The sequence below is a fragment of the Chelonoidis abingdonii genome, chromosome 4, assembly GCF_003597395.2.
Source record: "Chelonoidis abingdonii isolate Lonesome George chromosome 4, CheloAbing_2.0, whole genome shotgun sequence".
Classification (NCBI taxonomy): Eukaryota; Metazoa; Chordata; order Testudines; family Testudinidae; genus Chelonoidis; species Chelonoidis abingdonii.
In genome coordinates this window covers 4,326,809-4,346,331 of record NC_133772.1, presented here as the reverse complement: position 1 = coordinate 4,346,331, position 19,523 = coordinate 4,326,809, and the positions used below count along the sequence as shown (strand labels likewise).

The 19,523-nt window shown below is 45.0% G+C and overlaps 2 protein-coding genes across 4 annotated transcripts in view; one reads left to right on the top strand and one right to left on the bottom strand.

The window, feature by feature from the left end:
- Positions 1–19,523, top strand: part of LOC116815086 (uncharacterized) — a 669,588-nt gene that overhangs the window by 32,718 nt on the left and 617,347 nt on the right. The window lies entirely within an intron of this gene.
- The window catches only part of LOC116815092 (ubiquitin carboxyl-terminal hydrolase 47-like), a 57,782-nt gene continuing 41,780 nt past the window's right edge, over positions 3,522–19,523 (bottom strand). For all 3 annotated transcript variants that reach the window (XM_075065899.1, XM_075065900.1, XM_075065898.1), the window contains exons 13-14: positions 18,476–18,528; positions 3,522–7,102 (exon numbers count right to left, since the gene is read on the bottom strand). In XM_075065899.1, coding sequence (XP_074922000.1) covers positions 6,519–7,102; positions 18,476–18,528 — 637 coding nt within the window. In that variant the 3' untranslated portion in view covers positions 3,522–6,518. The remainder of the gene's footprint in view (positions 7,103–18,475; positions 18,529–19,523) is intronic.

Below are 19,523 nucleotides of genomic sequence, written 5' to 3'. Positions count from 1 at the left end.
CACAGGGGCCAGTTGCCATCTGCAGCCCGTGGGCCCAGGAGGAAAAGAGGTGGCTCAAGGGGAGAGAGAAACAGCAGCAGAGGCAGGAAATCACTGCCTGGAGGAAGCAGCCACTGATATAATATGAGAAACTGGTACTTGTAGGAATTTGCTACCTGCAGCAGTTACTCATATGTAAGGGATTGTAAAAAAACTGCTATCTGCTATAGCAAATTCCTACAGATACCCTAAAGTGTGACTCACTGAGTTTTTGAGTTCAGAGTCAGTTTTGGACTTGACTACCTTGAATAACTCTTTGTATCATCTCCAAACTTTGCCCCATCACTGTTTAGTCTTTTTTCCAGATCATTTATGAGTATGTTGACCAGCACTGGTCCAAGGACAGATCTTTGGGGGACAAGGGGTGTTTAACCTCTCTCCACTGGGAAAACTGATCATTTATTTTTACTCTTTGTTTCCTATCTTTTAATCCATGAGGGCACCTTCCCTCTTATCCTCTGACTGCTTAGGTTGCTTAACAACCTTTGATGTGGGAACTTGTCAAAGGCTTTCTGAAAGTCCAAGTTCACTATGTCAGCTGGGTCACCCTTGTCAGATGCCTGGGGACTCCCTCAAAGAAGTCTAATGGATTGGTGAGGCATGATTTCCCTTTACAAAAACCATGTTGGCTCTTCCCCATCAATTCATGCATATCTGATCATTCTGTTCTTTACTATAGTTTTGACCAATGTGCCTGATACTGAAGTTAGGCTTACTGGCCTGTAATTGCCAGGATCACTCTAGAGCCTATCCTCCAGTCTTTTGCTACAGAGGCTGATTTAACGGATAGGTATTATGGACTGGGGCGTAGAGGGCCTGGTGCAGTAGAGCGGGAGTAAGTCTAGTGGGTGGAGCAGGTATCCAGGTTGGGGAACGAAGCCAAGGGTCAGCACCAGTCAACTTACCAGTTGTGAGAATCAGGGGTCAAGCCAGAATCAGAACTAGGAATTGAAGCTGAAGGTCAGAGCCAAGGTCAGATGCCAAATTACAGAGCCAGGATCAGAAGTCAGAGGATGGGGTCAAAGCCAGGGCAGGTCACTAAGGATTGGAGGTGAGGCATAAGGACAGGAGGAGAGACCAGGATCAAGCACAGAGCAGGAGCATGGTGAGAACAAGAGCAAAGCTGGGGGTAAGGCAGAAACCAGGAGCAGGGATGGGTGCAGGAGGCAGGAACCAGAAGCAGGGATGGGTGCAGGAGGCAGGAACCAGAAGCAGGGTCCAATGCAACCACAACAGGAAACCACCTTGTTGCTCAGACAAACATCCTGTTCTGCCTCCTGGCTTAAATAACATAGTAGGACCAATCAGCAGAGCTGGGCAGTACTCCAGTCAGAGCGATCGTGGGTGTTTCACATAACTCCTGTAGCTTTTCAGCCCACTTGAGTTCAATAGCTATTGGGTGGAAGCCAGGATGTGGCAGCTGTCTGGGGATGTGTAGGCCTGAGTTCAAGTCCTGGGGCATCATAATAGGTTATGTACCACAGTTAAAGCAGCAAAGAGTCCTGTGGCACCTTATAGACTAACAGACATTTTGGAGCATGAGCTTTCGTGGGTGAACACCCACTTCATCGGATACATCACAGTTAGTAGTTCTGGGATTTCATATCTGACTTTCTCTAGAACTCTTGGGTGGATCACATCTGGTCCTGGGGACTTAGTACTGTTTAATGGATCAATTCGTTCCAAAAATTCCTCTACTGATGTCTCCATGTGGGACAGTTCCTCAGAGTTCTCACCTAACCAGACTGGCTCAGGTGTGGGAAACTCCCTCACCTCCTCAGCCATGAAGACCAATACAAGGAATTCATTTAGCTTCTCCACAATGACCTTGTCTTCCTTGGGTGCTTCCTTAGCAGCCCCATAGTCCAGTGGCACCACTGGTTGTTTGGCAGCCTCCCTACTTCTAAAAAAAACTTCCTGCTGTTAGTTTTTTGCTTGTTAGCCTTCAAATTCATTTTTGGCCTGCCTCCTTATACTTTTACACTTGACTTGCCAGAGGTTGTTCCTTTCTATTTTCCTCAGTAGGATTTGAGTTCCATTTTTTAAAGGATGCTGTTTGGCCTCTAATCACCCTTTTTACTCTGCTGTTTAGCAGTGGTCATGTTTTTCTCTGTTTTAATTTTATTTTTTTTATTTGGGGTATACATTTAGTTTGGGCATCTTACGGTGTTTTAAATAGTTTCCATGCAGCTTGCAGGCATTTCGCTCTTGTGGCTGTTCCTTTTTATTTCCATTTAATTAGCCTCCTCTTTTTTGTGTAGCTCCCATTGTTGAAGTTAAATGCTATCGTGGTGAACTTCTTTGGTTATTCCCCCCACAGCAAGGTTGTTCAATTTAATTACATCATGGTTGTGATCACTGAGCCATCATGCTATATTCATCTCTTGGACCAGATACCGTGCACCACTTAGTACTAAATCAAGGATCGCCTCTCCCTTTGTGGGTTCCAGGACTAGCTGCTCCATGAAGCAGCCTTGAAATGCAAACACTATTTGATGGTAGGGATGTACTTTATAGTAACATTTCTGTAACTTTGCCCTCTTCATCAGATTGCCTGCTAAAAACTGCCATGGGAAATATCCTTAACTATGACCCCCTTGTGGATTTGCTCAGTGTGTGACCTTGGGAAAATAATTTTGCATCTGAGTTTCCCCACCCATAAAATAGCAATTATAAAACTCACCTTTGTGGTCTGCAGATTAAAAATGATATTTAGGTAATCTTAGTACTCTGGAAACACAGATTTGCAGCGAAGCAAACTTTGAATTGACACTCTCAGGCCTCACATCGGGAACAAGTGAAAATTGAAAGCGTAGCTTCATCGGCAAGCATCAGAAATACAGAATGTTGCAGCTCCTGGGGAGACACTGAAATGGACAGAGGGGAGGGTTGGGGTCAAACAGCTCATGTTAAAACCACCTGTGACTATTGATAATAAATCAAAGTGGAAAGCACTTCGCATGTATGTTTCTTTAAACAGCTTGTGCTACTGTGCAAGACAGAGCACCACTGCTTTATCCCTCTGTAGGAGAGTGTGGCTGTCCCTCCCTGTCAGACTCAGAGGGAGGCCACATGTCCTTGCTGTCACATCTATAGAATGGCAATTTTTCAAAGGGGGTATTAACAGTTTGTGAAACTCAAGCCCTCTGTCATGGCTGATTCCCCACTCTGGCACTTTGAGTGCAGAAGTTGGGGCCCGCAAGGATTTTAAAAATTAATACTGGCCACTCCAGGCTTGTATTAAACTCCCAAGGTTACAGCTGCTCTCTAACCTTGGATGGGTAGATCCTACCACCACCTAAATGCAAAAAAACTCTTTAAAGCCAGGAAGGTGCCCTTGAGAATTCCTCCCTGTGGGGTACTCTCAGCCCTTTCACCTCTCCTCCCCAGGGAAGAGCTGAGAAAGAAAATAAATGAAATCAGCTGTTGCCACCATTAACAAAACAACATGTGCACAAACCTCTTAGGACACAAAAACCCAATCCTGTTCTTAACAAAGGTAAATTTTATTAAAAACAAAAAGAAAGAAAATAAATCTGGAACTTAGGCTATTGCTAGATTTAAAAAGAGCAAAAATAATAATTAAGCATCAAGAATGGTTTTCTTGAGGTCCAGCTTAATGGTTACCAGCAAAACAAAAGCATTTGGGGGTTAGCATGGAGGAGTCCACAAGCATTACAGAAATAAGAGATGAACCTAATTGTGTCTTCCTAGACATTTCCTGATCTACTTACATATCTGGGGTTTCAAACTGAGTAGTTCTAGGTATGATCTGGTGGTTATTCATACCTGGTTCACAGCTTTTTACAGCATAGCTTTAGCTCTGTCTCTGCTCTGACCCCCCCTCTCTGAACAACAACATACAGAAAAAGGGAAAGTTTTTTCTCAATTTTAAAAAGTTCTAGCTCTCCCATTGGCTCTTTTGGTCAGGTGCCCACTCCCTTCCTTTTACCTATGGGCTTTTTTAACCCTTCACAGGTAAAGCAAGTAGATAACAGCTACAAACAGGGATTTTGTAGCTAACTGGCTGTCCGTAAAAGAGAGCTACTTGCCACCCCCTTCATTTATCACCCCCTCCCCCCAAAATCACAGACACTGCTGCTCAGCCTGGTTCCGGTTGGGTCCACACCAGCTGTGGTTTCTTCCTGGAGGTTTGGGAAACAGAGTTAATAAGATACATTCACCTGTAATTTTACTACTAATTCCATGAAGAACTAAACAGTAGTTTTAACATTTCAAGGACTAGAATGACTTAGAATACAAGGACATTTTTACCCAGCTGATTCTGGGAAACCTTTCCGGGAGAGGGTAGAAGCCACTTGGTTAAAGGCTCCTGAGATATGTTGTATTTCAAAATGAAAATCCTGAAGAGCTAAACTCCACGTAGGACGTTTTTTGTTGTTTTCTTTGACTGTGTGAAGCCACATTAGTGCAGCATGGTCAGTCATTTGGTTTGGGAACCAGAACCACTGGCGAGGCCCATCCACTCTTAGAGAGGCAGACTACACCCATCTGTATCCTGTCCTTGATTCCCTTTCTATTGCAGTTTTGGACTGAGAAGCCATCCGGTAGAGTTGGGCTCTAATAGGGCAAGCATCATTTGTGTCAATGGAGCGGTACACTCGTTCTGTCTGTCTTGGGGTGGCTGAAAACATTGGCACGAAGCTGGTGCACAGCTCCTGGATTTGCTGTCGCTGCTTATGCCCAAGGGAAATGGAAAGGCTCACCTCTTCAATGCTATCATTACTTTTTCCTCCACGGTAGACTCCTTCAGGCCACTCAGCATCATCTCTCTCCTGGAGAACCTTGATTTCTCAGGAATAAAAGCGCTTTAGAGAATTAACATGGTATACCTTAGGTTTTAGGGTAGAGTCTGGGAATGCTATGAGGTAATGAACAGCTCCCAGGCACTCTTGGACCATAAATGGCCCCTCCCACGATGCTTCCATCTTATTGGCCTGGAGCACTTTCAGGACCATGACTTGGTCACCTACTCTGAAGGAACACTCTCTGGCATGTTTATCATACCAGGCCTTTTGCTCTTGTTGAGCATTTCGTAGGTTTTCTCGAGCAAGGGCTAGAGTGTCTTTGAGGGTGTTTTGCAGGTTGGTTACAAAGTCCAAAATGTTAGTTCCTGGAGAAGATGTAACCCCCTCCCATTGCCGCTTCACCAACTGTAATGGCCCCTTAACTTTGTGGCCATAAACGAGTTCAAACTGTGAAACCCCAAACTGGGATATGGTACAACCCTGTAGGCAAAAAGAAACTGCTGCAACACTACGTCCCAGTCATTGGAGTGTTCATTCACAAATTTACTTATCATGGCCCCCAAAGTCCCATTAAACTTCTTCATCAGGCTATTGGTTTGATGGTGGTAAGGGGTGGCAACCAAGTGGTTTAAGCTTTCCAAAGATGTTTCATGGTCCCTGACAGGAAGTTAGTTCCTGAATCTGTAACAATGTCGGAGGGCCAACCTACCCTGGCAAAAATGTCTGCCAATGCCTGGCTCACGCTTTTAGCCCTGGTGTTGCTTAGAGGTACTGTTTCTGGCCAGCGGGTGGCAAAATCCATGAAAGTCAGGATGTACAGCTTTCCTCTGGGTGTCTTCTTAGGAAAAGGACTCAGAATATCTATAGGTACATGCTGAAATGGAACCCCAGTGATGGGGCGTGGCTGGAGAGGGGCCTTGATCTGGTCTTGGGGCTTTCACACTCTTTGGCACACCTCACAAGAGGTAGAAACATCCTTGCCCATCCTCTCCCAGTGGAATGACTTCCCCAAATGGTCCTTGGTCCTGTTCACCCCAGCATGGCAACTAGGGTGATCCTAGGCTAAGTTCAAGAATTTTTCCCTATATTTAGTTGGAACTACCAACTGTCTCTGAGGATGCCAGTCCTTCGTGTGCCAACCAGAAAGGGTTTCTGTGTCTAAGAGTCCTCCTTCCATAACAAACCTGGATGTTTTGGAAGAGCTGAGAGGCAGTGGGTCATTGTAGTGAGGCTTGGCCGCAGTTTGTCCCTCAGTGGGTCTGTGGGGTACTCCACCGCCTTGCTCTAGGTCGCTGGCCAATGGCTCTGCTGTCGGGGGGAACAACGCACACTCGGTTAGGGGGTTTCAGGCCCCGGGGAGGGGCTGAGTCACTAGTCCAAAGCTGGTCCAGGCCCTCGGTCAGGGCAGGCAACAAACACTGCGTCCGTATGTTCAGGCCCTCAGGCAGGGCTGAGCAGTAATCATAGGTTTCAGCCTCCTCAGGCCAGGGGAAGGGGGAGTCTGCCACCCCGGAGTGGGATGGCAGGGGGGACGCAGGCCCTCCCACTCCACTGTGTCCCAGCCTGGGGCCCTAGCAGTGGGGATCCTGGCCGCAACACGCTGACATTGGCTCTGGCAGTGTTGCAGCCAGACTAGGGTCGGCTGCCCCCGGGCTACTTCCACACTCCCCCTTGTAGGGTACCTGAGTCGTCATAGCATCACCAGCGGTCTCAAACACCATCGGTTCCTCTGGGTAAGTAGCCGATGGCAGGCTCGGCCCTTCCTCGAGTTAGCTGGAGTGGGGGCAGACTCGGCTGGCCGGGTGTGAGCTCCGGCTGGCCACGGCCGGCCATTAGCTCCCTAGAGGGAGCCCAGTCGCAGACGTCTGGCCCCTGCGGAGGCTGGGCTTCCACTGAGCTCTGCAGGTCAGCTATTATACTTCCAGGTCTGCGCTGTGACCTCTGAGGGGTGGGCACAGGATCCAGCGACTCCGTCCACGGTGGTGGTAGGGGAGGTTCATCCCTCAGCGGGGCTGTGGGGTATCCCACTGCCTCGCTACAGTTATTCTGTGCCGCCATCCAAGCTCCCTTAAGGCTTTCATCTGCTTCCTGTTCTGCCTGGAACTGAGTCCCTGATGCTGGAGACACTAGTTTCTTGCAGGGTTGTGAACTTTGGCTTGATCTCACTCGATGTGATTCAGATGATAGGAGTGTCTCCGTCGACTGTGAACTGCTCTCCACTGATGCACTGGGTTGTATTTCAGGCTCCGGTTGAGCTTCTTGCATTAGTTTAGCTGGTGCTGCAGGTGCAGGCTCTGTGAACATAAGAATGGCCCCACTGGGTCAGATCAAAGGTCCATCTAGCCCAGTATCCTGTCTTCTGACAGTGGCCAGTGCCAGGTGCCCCAGAGGGAACGAACAGACAAGTAACCATCAAGTGATCCATCCCCTGTCACTCATTCCCAATCAGCTAATAGCCACTGATGGACCTATCCTCCATGAATTTATCTAGTTCTTTTTTGAACCCTGTTATGGTCTTGGCCTTCACAACATCCTCTGGCAAAGAGTTCCACATGCTGGCTGTACGTAGCATGAAGAAATACTTCCTTTTTTTAAAAAACCTGCTGCCTGTTAATTTCATTTGGTGACCCCTTGTGTTATGAGAAGTAAATAACACTTCCTTATCTACTTTCTCTACACAAGTCATGATTATAGTGATCTCCATCATATCTCCTCTTTGACGTCTCTTTTCCAAGCTGAAAAATCCCAGTCTTATTAATCTCTCCTTTATATGGAAGCTGTTCCATACCACTAATAATTTTTGTTGCACTTTTCTGAACCTTTTCCAATTCCATCTTTTTTCAGATGGGGCAACCACATCTGCACACAGTATTCAAGATGTGGGCATACCATGGATTTTGAGGACTTCAATAACTCAGTCATGGGTTAGGGGTTGTTATAAAAGTGGATGGGTAGGGTTCTGTGGCCTGCTTTGTGCAGGAGGTCAGACTAGATGATCATATTGGTCCCTTCTGACTACGAGTCTATATAGAGGCAAGATGATATTTTCTGTCCTGTTATCTATCCTTTTTGAATTATTCCAGCATTCTGTTTGCCTTTTTTTTTTTTTTTATACTGGCTGCTGCACACTGAGTGGATGTTTCAGAGAAACCACAATGACTCAAGATCTCTTGCTTGAGTGGAAACAGCTAATTTAGCCTGTGATACAGCATGGCCAGAGGGAGCTAAGAGTGTTAGCAGGGGCTTATTCCCTGCCAGGGAGGGAATGGTTGCTTTTAGATTAACAGAACCCGTGGCCAATTAGAGCACCGTGACTCCAGTTAGAGCACCTGACTCCAGTCATGGGATATAACCCCTGCTTCAGTCAGACAGGGGTGTAGTTGAAGGAGAAAGTTGATGGAGGAGTGCAGAAGAGAAGAGTTTGTCAGAGAGAAATGGAGGTTTGAGGAGTGCTATGTGGATGGGAAGCCCAACAGAAACCTAGGTAAGGGCACCAGGCTTGTATAGAAGAGAGGCAAGAAACCCACCCTTCACAAGCTGACGGTTATGAGAGGGAAGTAACCTAGGGAAGAAACGCTAGCAAGTGGTTCACCAAACCCAGGGCCCCTGGTTGGGACCTGGAGTAGAGGGTGGGCCCAGGTCCTCCCTCTCCACTCCCTCCCCAGGACACTAGGGGTGATTAAGAACTGGTCAGGGCAAGCAATAGCGCCTGAACCTACCCAGAGAAGAGAAAGCATGAGACCCAGCAGAAACAGTACGGCAATTTGCACAGACCCCATCAATTATATGTATAGTTGGGATTATCTTTCAATGTGCATTATCTTGCATTTATCAACATTAAATTTCATCTGCCATTTGTTGCCCAGTCACCAGTTTTGAGAGATCCTTTTATAGCTTTTGCAGTCTGCCTGGGTTTAACTCTCTTAGTAATTTCAGAGAGGTAGCATGTTAAGCTGTTTCAGCAAAAGAATGAGGAGTACTTGTGGCACCTTAGAGACTAACAAATTTATTTTGAGCATGAGCTTTTGTGGGCTAAACCACTTCATCAGATGCATGCAGTGGAAACGCAGGAAGATATATATACACAGAGAGAACATGAAAAAATGGGTGTGCCATAATGTAACAAGAGTAATTAATTAAGGTGGCTATTATCAACAGGAGGAAAAAAAATTTTGTAGTGATAATCAGGATGGCCATTTCCAACAGTTGACAAGAAGGTGTGAGTAACAGTAGGGGAAAAGTTAGCATGGGGAAATAGCTTTTACTTTGTGTAATACCCAACCATCCCATCTTTATTAAGCCTAATTTAATGGGTCCAGTTGCAAGTTAATTCCAGTTCTGCTGTTTCTCATTGGAGTCTGTTTTTGAAGTTTTTTGTTGGAGTATTAGTAGACTTTGAGGTCTGGGTTGAGTGACCAGGGAGGTTAATTGATTACCCATGTTACAGTTGGTATGGCACACCCATTTTTTAAGTTCTGTGTATAATATCTTCCTGCTGTATTTCCACTGCATTGTCGATCAATTGATACTCGATTTAATGTGTAGCCCATGAAAGCTATACTCAGATAAATATTGTTAGTCTTCAAGATGCCACAAATACTCGTCTTTTAGTATTTTATAATCTTCAAATTTGCCACTTCACTGTTACCTTTTTTTCCAGATCATTTATGAGTATGTTGAATAAGTGGTCCACAAGAGACTCTGGGGACACCACTATTAACTCTCTCCATTCTGAAACTGACCAATTTATACCTACGCCTTTGTTCCCTATTTTTAACCATTTACCAATTCCATGAAAACCTTCCTCTATCCATGACAGTTACTTTGTGTAAGACTTTGGTGAGGACCTTGTAAGCTTCGTGAATCATTCCTAAACCACGGATGCCTGTCCCCATGCTTTTACCCCTCAAGAATTCTAGTAGATTGGTGAGGCATGATTTCCCTTACTAACCATTTGACTCTTCCTCAGCAATTATGTTTATTATCTGTCATAATTTGTTCTTTATTATAGTTTCAACCAGTTTGCCCAGTACTGAAGTCAGTCTTACAGGCCTGTATATACTGGATAACCTCTGGGCCCTTTTAAAAATTGCATAACATTAGCTATCCTCCAATCATCTGGTACAGAAGCTGATTTAAATGATAGTTACAGACTACAGTTGTTAGTTCTGCAATTTCACATTTGAGTTCTTCAGAAGTCTTGGATGCATACCATGGTCCTGGTGACTTATGCTGTTTTAATTATTTCAATTTGTTCCAACCTCCTACTGATACCTCATTTGGGACATTTCTCAGATCTGTCACTAAAAAGAATGATCAGTGTTGGGGATCTCCCTCATCATCAGCCATGAAGACCGATGCAAAGATTCATTTAGTTTTCCCCTAAAATTTTAAAGAATCCTTATTGAGGTTGCAGGAAAAAAACATCCCGATGTGTAGAAAGAATAGTGAATACGGCAGACGACCAGCTTGGCTTAACAGTGAATCTTTGCTGATCTTAAACACAAAAAAATGCTTACAAGAAGTGGAAGACTGGACAATGCACAGGGAGGAGTATAAAATATTGCTTAGGCCTGCAGGAGTGAAATCAGGAAGGCAAATCACACTTGGAGTTGCAGCTAGCAAGAGATGTTAAGAGTAAAAGAGGTTCTTCAGGTGTGTTAAAAAGAAGAAGAAGTCAAGGAAAGTGTGGGCCCTTACTGAATGAGAAGGCATCTAGTGTCAGAGGATGTGGAAAGCTAATGGACTCAATGATTTTTTTGCCTCTGTCTTCACAAACAAGGTCAGCTCCAGACTGCTGCACTGGCGCACAGCATGGGGAGAAGATGACCAGCCCTCTGTGAAGAAAGAAGTGGTTCGGGACTATTTAGGAAAAATGGACGAGCACAAAGTCATGGGGTTGCATGCGCTGCATCCGAGGGTGCTAAAGGAGTTGGCGATGTGATTGTTGAGCCATTGGCCATTATCTTTTGAAAACTCATGACGAACAGGGGAAGTCCCAGATGACTGAAAAAAGGCTAATGTAGTGCCATCTTTAAAAAGGGAGGAGGAGGATCCAGGGAACTACAGGCACTCAGCCTCACCAGTCCGTGAAAAATCATGGGAGCAGGTCCTCAAGGAATAAATTCTGAAAGCACTTAGAGGAGAGGAAAGTGATCAGGAACAGTCAGCATGGATTCACCAAGGGCAAGTCATGCCTGATACCTAATATTGCCTTCTATGAGAAGATAACTGGGTCTGTGGATGAGGGGAAAGCATGGATGTGTTATTCCTTGACTTTAGCAAAGCTTTTGATACTGTCTCCCACAGTAAAGTAGTGTGGGCTGGATGAATGGACTATAAGGTGGATAGAAAGCTGGCTAGACATCAGGCTCAACGGGTAGTGATTAACGGTTCCATGTCTAGTTGGCAGCCAGTTTCAAGCGGAGTGCCCCGAGGGTTGGTCTTGGGACCGGTTTTGTTCAATATCTTTATAATGATCTGAGGATGGTGTGGACTGCACCTCAGCAGGTTTGCAGATGACACTAAACTGGAGGAGTGTAGATACGCTGGAGGGTAGGGATAGGATACAGAGAGACCTAGACAAATTAGAGGATGTGGCAAAAGAAATCTGAGGTTCAACAAGGACAAGTGCAGAGTTAATCCTCAACTGTTACAGACAGGACCAAATGGCTAGGAAGCAGTTCTGCAGAAAGGACCTAGGGGTTACAGTGGATGAGAAGCTGGATATGAGTCAGTGTGCCCTCGTTGTCAAGAGGCTAATGGTATTTTGGGCTGTATAAGTAGGGCATTGCCAGCAGATCAAGGATGTGATCATTCCTCTATTCGACATTGGTGAGGCCTCATCTGGAGTACTGTGCCAATTTTGGGCTCGCACTACAAAAGGATGTGGAAAAATTGGAAAGAGTCCAGTGAAAGGCAATAAAAATGATTAGGGGCTGGAGCACGTGACTTATGAGGAGAGGCTGAGGGAACTGGATTGTTTAGTCTGCAGAAGGAGAAGAATGAGGGGGATTTGATAGCTGCTTTCATTACCTGAAGGGGGTTCCAAAGGGGATGGATCTAGACTGTTCTCAGTGGTACCAGATGACAGAACAAGAAGTAATGGTCTCAAGTTGCAGTGGGGAGGTCGGGGTTGGATATTAGAAACACTATTTCACTAGGAGGGTGGTGAAACACTGGAATGGGTTACCTAGGAGGTGGTGGAATCTCCTCCTTAGAGTTTTTAAGGTCAGGCTTGACAAAGCCTGCGGGATGATTAGTTGAGGATTGGTTTCTGCTTTGAGCAGGGGTTGGACAGATACATCCTGAAGGTCTTCCAACGATATCATGATTCTCTGATTCAACGGCGTTTTCATCCTTGAGTTCTCCTTTAGCATCTTGATCGTCTAGTGGAACCTCTGGTGGTTTAGCCGGCTTCCTGCTTATGTACTTTAAAAAAAAAAATGCTGTTTTTGAGTCTTTGGCTAACTGTTCCTCAAATTCTTTTTTGGCCTTTGTAACTGTATTTTTACATTTCATTTGCCAGAGTTTATGCTCCTTTCTATTTTCCTCACTAGGATTTAGCTTCCACTTTTTAAAGGATGCCTTTTTGCCTCTCACTGCTTCTTTTACTTTGTTGTTTAGCCACAGTGGCTGCTTTTTGGTTCTTAGTATGTTTTTTCATTTGGGGGATACATTTAAGTTGAGCCTCTATTATGGTGTTTTTAAAAAGTTTCCACACAGCTTGCAGAAATTTCACTTTTGGCGCTGTACCTTTTTAATTTCTGTTTAACTAACCTCCTCATTTTTATATAGTTCTCCTTTCTGAAATGAAATGCTACAGGGTTGGGCTACTGTGGTGTTTTTCCTGCCACAGGGATATTAAATTTAATTCTATTATGGTCACTATTACCAAGCGGTCCAGCTCTATTGACCTCTTGGACCAGATCCTGTGCTCCACTTAGGACTGAATCAAGAATTGCCTCTCCTCTGATGGGTTTCAGGACCAGCTGCTCCAAGAAGCAGTCATTTAAGGGGTCAAGAAACTTTATCTCTGCATCCTGTCCTGAGGTGACATGTACCCAGTCAATAAGGGGATAATTGAAATCCCCCATTAATTAATTATTATTATTTTAATAGCTTCTCTGATCTCCCTGAGCATTTCAGTCACTATCACCATCCTGGTCGAGTAGTTGTTAATATATCCCTACCACTATATTCTTATTATTAGAGCATGCAATTTCTATCCATAGAGATTCTATGGTACAGTTTAATTAATTTATGATTTTTATTTCATTTGATTCTATGCTTTCTTTCACATATAATGCCACTGCCCCACCAGCACGACCTGTTCTGTCCTTCCAATATATTTTGTACCCTGATATTACTGTATCTCATTGATTATCCTCTTTCCACCAAGTTTCTGTGGTGCCTATTATATCAATATCCTAATTTAATACAAGGTATTCTATTTCACCAATTTTATTATTTAGACTTCTAGCACTGGTATATAAGCATTTTAAAAATTTGTCTCTTTTTAGATGTCTGTCATTACATGATGTAATTGAATGGGATTCTTTTTTATTTCATAGAATATCAGGGATGGAAGGTCATCTAGTCCAACCCCCTGCTCAAAGCAGGACCAATGCCCAGACAGATTTTTGCCCCATATCTCTAAATGGCCCCCTCAAGGATTGAACTCACAACCCTGGGGTTAGCAGGCCAATGCACAAACCACTGAACTATCCCTCCCCTGATTGTTTCTGATCAGACCATGCCTGTATTTTATCATTTTCCATCCTCTCGTCCTCACTAGGACATAGAGATTCTCTATTAATAGATCCTCCCCTAAGGGATGTCCAAACCACATGCTCCTCCACACCTGTCGGCTGTCCCTCAGACTTTAGTTTAAAAACTGCTGTACGACCTTTCTAATGTTAAGTGCCAGCAATCTGGCTCTATCCTTCCTGTATAGGCTCCCCCTTTCCCAAAAGTTTCCCCAGTTCCTAATAAATCAAAACCACTCCTCCCTACACCATCATCTCATCCATGCATTGAGACTCTGCAATTCCTGTCTAACTGTCCCTGCACGTGGAACTGGGAGCATGTCAGAGAATGTTACCACTGAGGTCCTAGACTTAAATCTCTTACCTAGCAGCCTAAATTTGGCTTCCAGGACCTCTCTCCTATCCTTCTTTATGTCACTGGTACCTACATGTACCACGACCACCAGCTTCTCCACATCACTATGCATAAGTCTATCAAGATGTCTCAAGAGATCCACAACCTTCGCACCAGGCAGGCAAGTCACCATGCAGTTCTCCCGGTCATCACAAACCCAGCTATTGATATTTCTAATGATAGAATTGCCTATTACTAATACTCGTCTCTAACAGCTGGAATTCCCTCCCCTGGAGAGAGATCCTCAGTGCGAGAGGAAACCACATCATCATCTGGAAGGAGAGTCCCAACTATGAGATTGCTTCCCTCTGCTCCAGTTAGATGCTCTCCTTCCCTGGGACTTTCATCCTTCTCAAAAGCACAGTGGCTGTCAGACCGGGGGTGGTACCATTCTACCGTGTCCCAGACAGTCTCATTTATGTACCTGTCTGTCTCCCTCAGCTCCTCCAGTTCAGAGGCTCTAGTCTCCAAAGCCTGTACTGGGTCTCTGAGGGCCAGGAGCTACTTGCACTGAATGCACATGCTCCACCTGTCCATAGGCAGGTAATCATACATGCTGCATTGGGTGCGATAAATTGGGTAGCTCCCACTGTTGCTGGACTTCTGCCTGCATTTTCTTTTCACTCCTGCAGCTGGTTCCTTTGTTGTTTATATCAAGGGGATGTTTTTGGCTTTTAAGTTTAAAGAATGTTGAGTTTTAGCCCCTGCTCACACTCTCCCTCTAAACTCCCTTGCCAGACTCCCCTGTTAGTCGCTCCTGTTCTCTAGCTCCTGTTGTCACTTAGGAGCTGGCTTTTTAAAGCCCTGGTCTCTCTGAGTAGTCCTGAGTAGCCCCGCCCACTGGTTAAGGGTTGATGGGTGCTAAAAGCCTTTGGGATTACAGCCTCCTTAAGAAGCTCTCAGCCTCGCCTTGACTTGCTCTCAGTCGTGCCTAGTGCCCTTTGATGCTGGCTCCCCTGACTCTGGTGGGGTTGCAAGCATGAGCTCTGGTGTTGGCTGCTCCACCAGTTCTGATCCCTGGGCTGGTTCTCGCTGTGTCCCAGGAACTGGATCTACAACCGTTGCCATAGACTCTGGTCGGGTTATTGTGTGAGACTCAGGAATGGAGTTAGATGTGGAGGCCTGTTTAGCCTGCCTGTGGGTGACCATTCCCAACCATTTTGTTAGCCTCACATGGTTGGCTAAGTCTTCTCCCAGCAGCATGGGAATGGGATAATCATCATAGACTGAAAAAGTCCATATTCCTGACCAGCCCTTGTACTGGACAGGCAACTTGGCTATAGACAAATTAAAAGTTGGCCTTAAAGGGCTGCACCACCATTTGGGCCTCTCTGTCAATGAATCTGGGCTATACCAGGGGTTGGGGGATAGCTGACACCTGCGCTCAAGGACCAGATCAACATTTACATCCTATCATGCTTCTCAGCAAAAACTTTCTGAGAGGGGAAGTCACTGGGCAGTCTCAGAAAAAGAATGTTATGCCATTGTGTATGCTCTGGAGAAACTACGCCCATACATTTGGGAATGGCATTTCCACCTGCAGACTGATCATGTTGCCCTAAAGTGGCTTCACACAATCAAATAGATTAACAAAAACATTCTTTGGTGGAGTTTAGCTCTTCAAGACTTTGATTTTGAGATACAACACATTTCAGAAGCCTCTAATAAAGTGGCTGATGCATTCTCCTGGGAAGGTTTCCCACAATCAGCCAGGTGAAAATGTCCCTGCATCTTAAGTCATTGTAGTCCTTCAAATGTAAGATGTACTGTTTAGTTCTTCATGTAATTATTAGTGAAATTACAGGTATCTTATTAACTCTGTTTCCTAAACCGCCAGAAAGAAATCCCAGCCCACATGGACCCGACCTGAACCAGGCTGGCCAGCACTGTCTGTGATTTGGGGGGCATGTGATTAAATGAAGGGAGCGGGGTAGCTCCCTTTTATGGACACCCAACCAGTCAGTTAGCTGTAAAATGACTCTTGATAACTATTTTCTGCTTGCTTTACCTGTAAAGGGTTAAAAAAGTTCCCCAGGTAAAGAAAAGAAAGTGGACACCTGACCAAGAGAGTCAATGGGAAGGTAGAACTTTTTTTAAAATTGGGAAAGAAACTTTCCCTTTGTTGTTCTCTCTGGGCCGCAGGGACACTGAGCAGCAATGCTATATCAGGAATGCTGTGTAAGGTTTGAACTAGGTATGAAAAATTATCTTCCATACTTAGAGGAATCGTTGGGACAGGGAATGTTTAGATAGCTGCAATCAGGTTTATTTCTTTATTTTGGCTTGTGGATATCCTCTGTGCTAACCCCAGATGCTTTTGTTTGCTTATGTATGCAGAGTCAGAATGAGCTCTACCTTGACATCTGGTGGTGAGCTGTGGAAAAGACTTCAGGGGCTGATATTGTTTGCACGGGCACACCCACCCCGCCTAGCATGAAGGGACTGCTTGCCCAAATGGTCACTTTGGCTGCTGTGGGACCCCCTCAGTCTCTTTGTTATTGGGGCAGGAGTAATAAAGTATTGTTATCTAGATTACATAATCAAGGACAGTAGAACTGTCCTTGGCATATTATGACGGAAGGACTCGCCCTCAACTAAGTAGCACTTGCTAGGCAAGGGACACAGATTCCAAAGCCTGGTAAACTGAGAGAAGTTGGTAGAATAGGTATGTGTATTTGAGAGTGTGGGTGCTAAACACCAGTTTGACCTCCCCATGGTGTGATAACAGCTAATTTTGATTCTGTTAGGAGTCTTGTTACATACTGTAGAGCCAAAATCACTAGTTCCTAGGTTAATGTGTTAGAGCTACTTTTGGCAAGTGGCTGTAAATCCACCAGCATTGGGGACACCCCTACTAACAGCTGAAATCACTAAAGAGCTAAGGTCACTGAAAGCTGTGTTATGTGTGTGTTGGGGGTGGGGGGCGGAAGACATATTGATGAGTGGCTAGCAGGATAGCTAGTGGAGAGGAATGGTCAACAGGATCACTGGCAGTAAAGACTATAGCAGAACCCCACGGAGAGGCATGGTAATCGGCCGTAGACCCGAGCAGCAGAACGTGTGAACTTCCCTCATACCTCTCCCCCACTTCTACCCAGGCTAGGAGGTAAACTCTGCAGATGAACTTCTGAACTCTGGGGGCTGCACTGACCAAGGCCAGAAACTCTAAGTGGGGGTGACATTTGGGTTGCTGGACGTAAAATCCTGAGGGGAAAAGGACACTGCCAAAATTACTTGGAGGTGGGCCTTTTGTGTTACGGTTTGAGTTATAAATCCTGTTTGTGATGTTTCCCTCCTTTATTAAAAGTTTTTGCTACACTCAGACTCTTTGCTTGTGAGTGAGGAAGGACTGAACCTCTCTGGATGGGCAGAAACACTTATAACTAGTCATTCTTTTCCTAGACCATTTTCATCTGGTATAGCTATCTCATCACTTGCCATGGATGCAGTCGTCAGAAGACGCTGAAGGAACCCGATCTGAGTATTTCTGTCTCAGTTCAGAAACAAAATTATAATTGGGCAGTTAATTCTGTGGTAAGGAAAATAACCTGGTATTTGTTAATTGTGGGTAAGCCAGAAAGGCAGATCTGCTGGTTAAAGTTAAACCTTAAAAAGGAAGTCTTCTAATTTCTTTCCATAGACATTAAGAGGAGGAGGTTTTTTTTTTTCCTACTGTACCCTGAACACTGTAGCTTTCTATCCAAATCTCCCCATGAATTTGGGGATTGATAAGAAAATTAGGTGTGGATGCATGCTAACTTTGCATTCAACTCTGCATAACACCGTGGTTTTGTTCATTTCCAAATGTCTCCCCACATTGGGCCTATTGCACATCTGGGAATTTGCTGATCTCAACTGTTCATTTATTTTAAAAAATTTTAAATGGTTTCTGCTTTAATTCTATTGTGTAAATTTAATATAACATAAGAGGATCACTGATAAAGATTTTGATTACATTGAGGCCTCCGGGGATTATGTCCCCCGGGGTGTTTGTACAGCTGAGTGAGCATCAGTGCCACACAAATATTGAATAAAACAACCAATGGAGAAAGCCACCCCTTCCCATCACCAAACCCAACATGGATCCTCGTTGTGGCTGTGGGGTCCCTAGAACCCCCTCCTTCTCCATGTGCTGAACAGGCGGCATATTGCACACAGCACCTGAAGAAAGGGCTCTCAACAGGCTGTAGATATGCTGGGAAATTTGGGAGAGACTCATTGAACCACATCTGTATGGCCGTAATGTGTGGTAAAAGACCAATATAAGACACACACAGACTCTTGAGCCGGACAGTGTCTGGGTCCCAAAGCCCTTCCCAGGGGTTCTATTTACCCAAGAATAGAATCTTCATGGCACTGGCCTCTCCCTGACCCTGACCCTCCCTGGGAGCAAACTGAACCAGCTCCTCTCACTGGCCCTCCCATCAAATGGTGGGAAGCAAACCTCCAGTAACTTCCCTTTGTCTTTGACAGCAACTTGTAAATGATAAGAGCTCGTCACTTACTTGGCTTAGCATCACCGGCCGCCATGCGGTACATTAACAGATATGCAGTGGGACTACAACAGAAAAAAGAGAAGTGAATATTAATACCTAATCAAATGGATACCACATCTCTCCGCATAAACACCTTTCCAGTCTGGGAGTTTACTGGCCCACTTCACCTTAACATATATTTCAAGGGACCAGTCAACTACTTAAGCAATTTGTTCCACCTTGTATTTTACTGTGACGCTCTGAGTACATTTCCCAGACTAGAAGAAGAGCTCTGTGTAAGCTCAAAAGCTGCTCTCTCTTATCATCAGAAACTGGTCCTGGTCTCTGATATCTTGAGACCAACATGGCTACAACAACACTGCATACATACTTAGCTGAACCAGAGATTCTGCCTGCCCAAGGATTTAGTTGGGGAGTGATCCTGCTTTGAGCAGGGGGTTGGACTAGATACCTCCTGAGGTCCCTTCCAACCCTGATATTCTGTTATTCTAATAAAGATACCTATGACAAAGCACTAGCAACAAGGTGCAAAAGTTTAATCTAAATCAGTGGTCTCCAAAGTGGGGTGCATGTACCCCAGGGGGTGTGCAGCAGGAGGAGCATTTTTTTTTTTGCACTTCGCCAGGCGGGAGTCCGAGGTGGGTTTTTTTGTTGTTTTGGTTTTTTTTTGCTTCAGCAAAAATGGTAGAGCCGGCACGGCAAGGGGTGCGTGCTCAAAAATTTTTTACTGATAGGGGGCGTGATCAAAAACGTTTGGAGACCACTGATCTAAATAACCCTACAACCATGACAGATCTTGACTCCTGCTGTATTCTCTCCTTCCTAGCCAAAGAGATTTATCCTATTTCATGGCTCACGACATAGTTCTGACAAGCTAGACTATATACCAAGCCTTACATCCAACACCACTTAGGATCTGAGAGAGCTCTTCTATCAGAGCCTCACATGCTTTGGCAAGTAGAACAAGCCACTAGACGCTGGAATCAAGGAGTGACTCTGGAGTAAAGTGGAAACTGCATCTACCTAGGGAGCCTGGAAACTGCTCCACGCAAAGCAG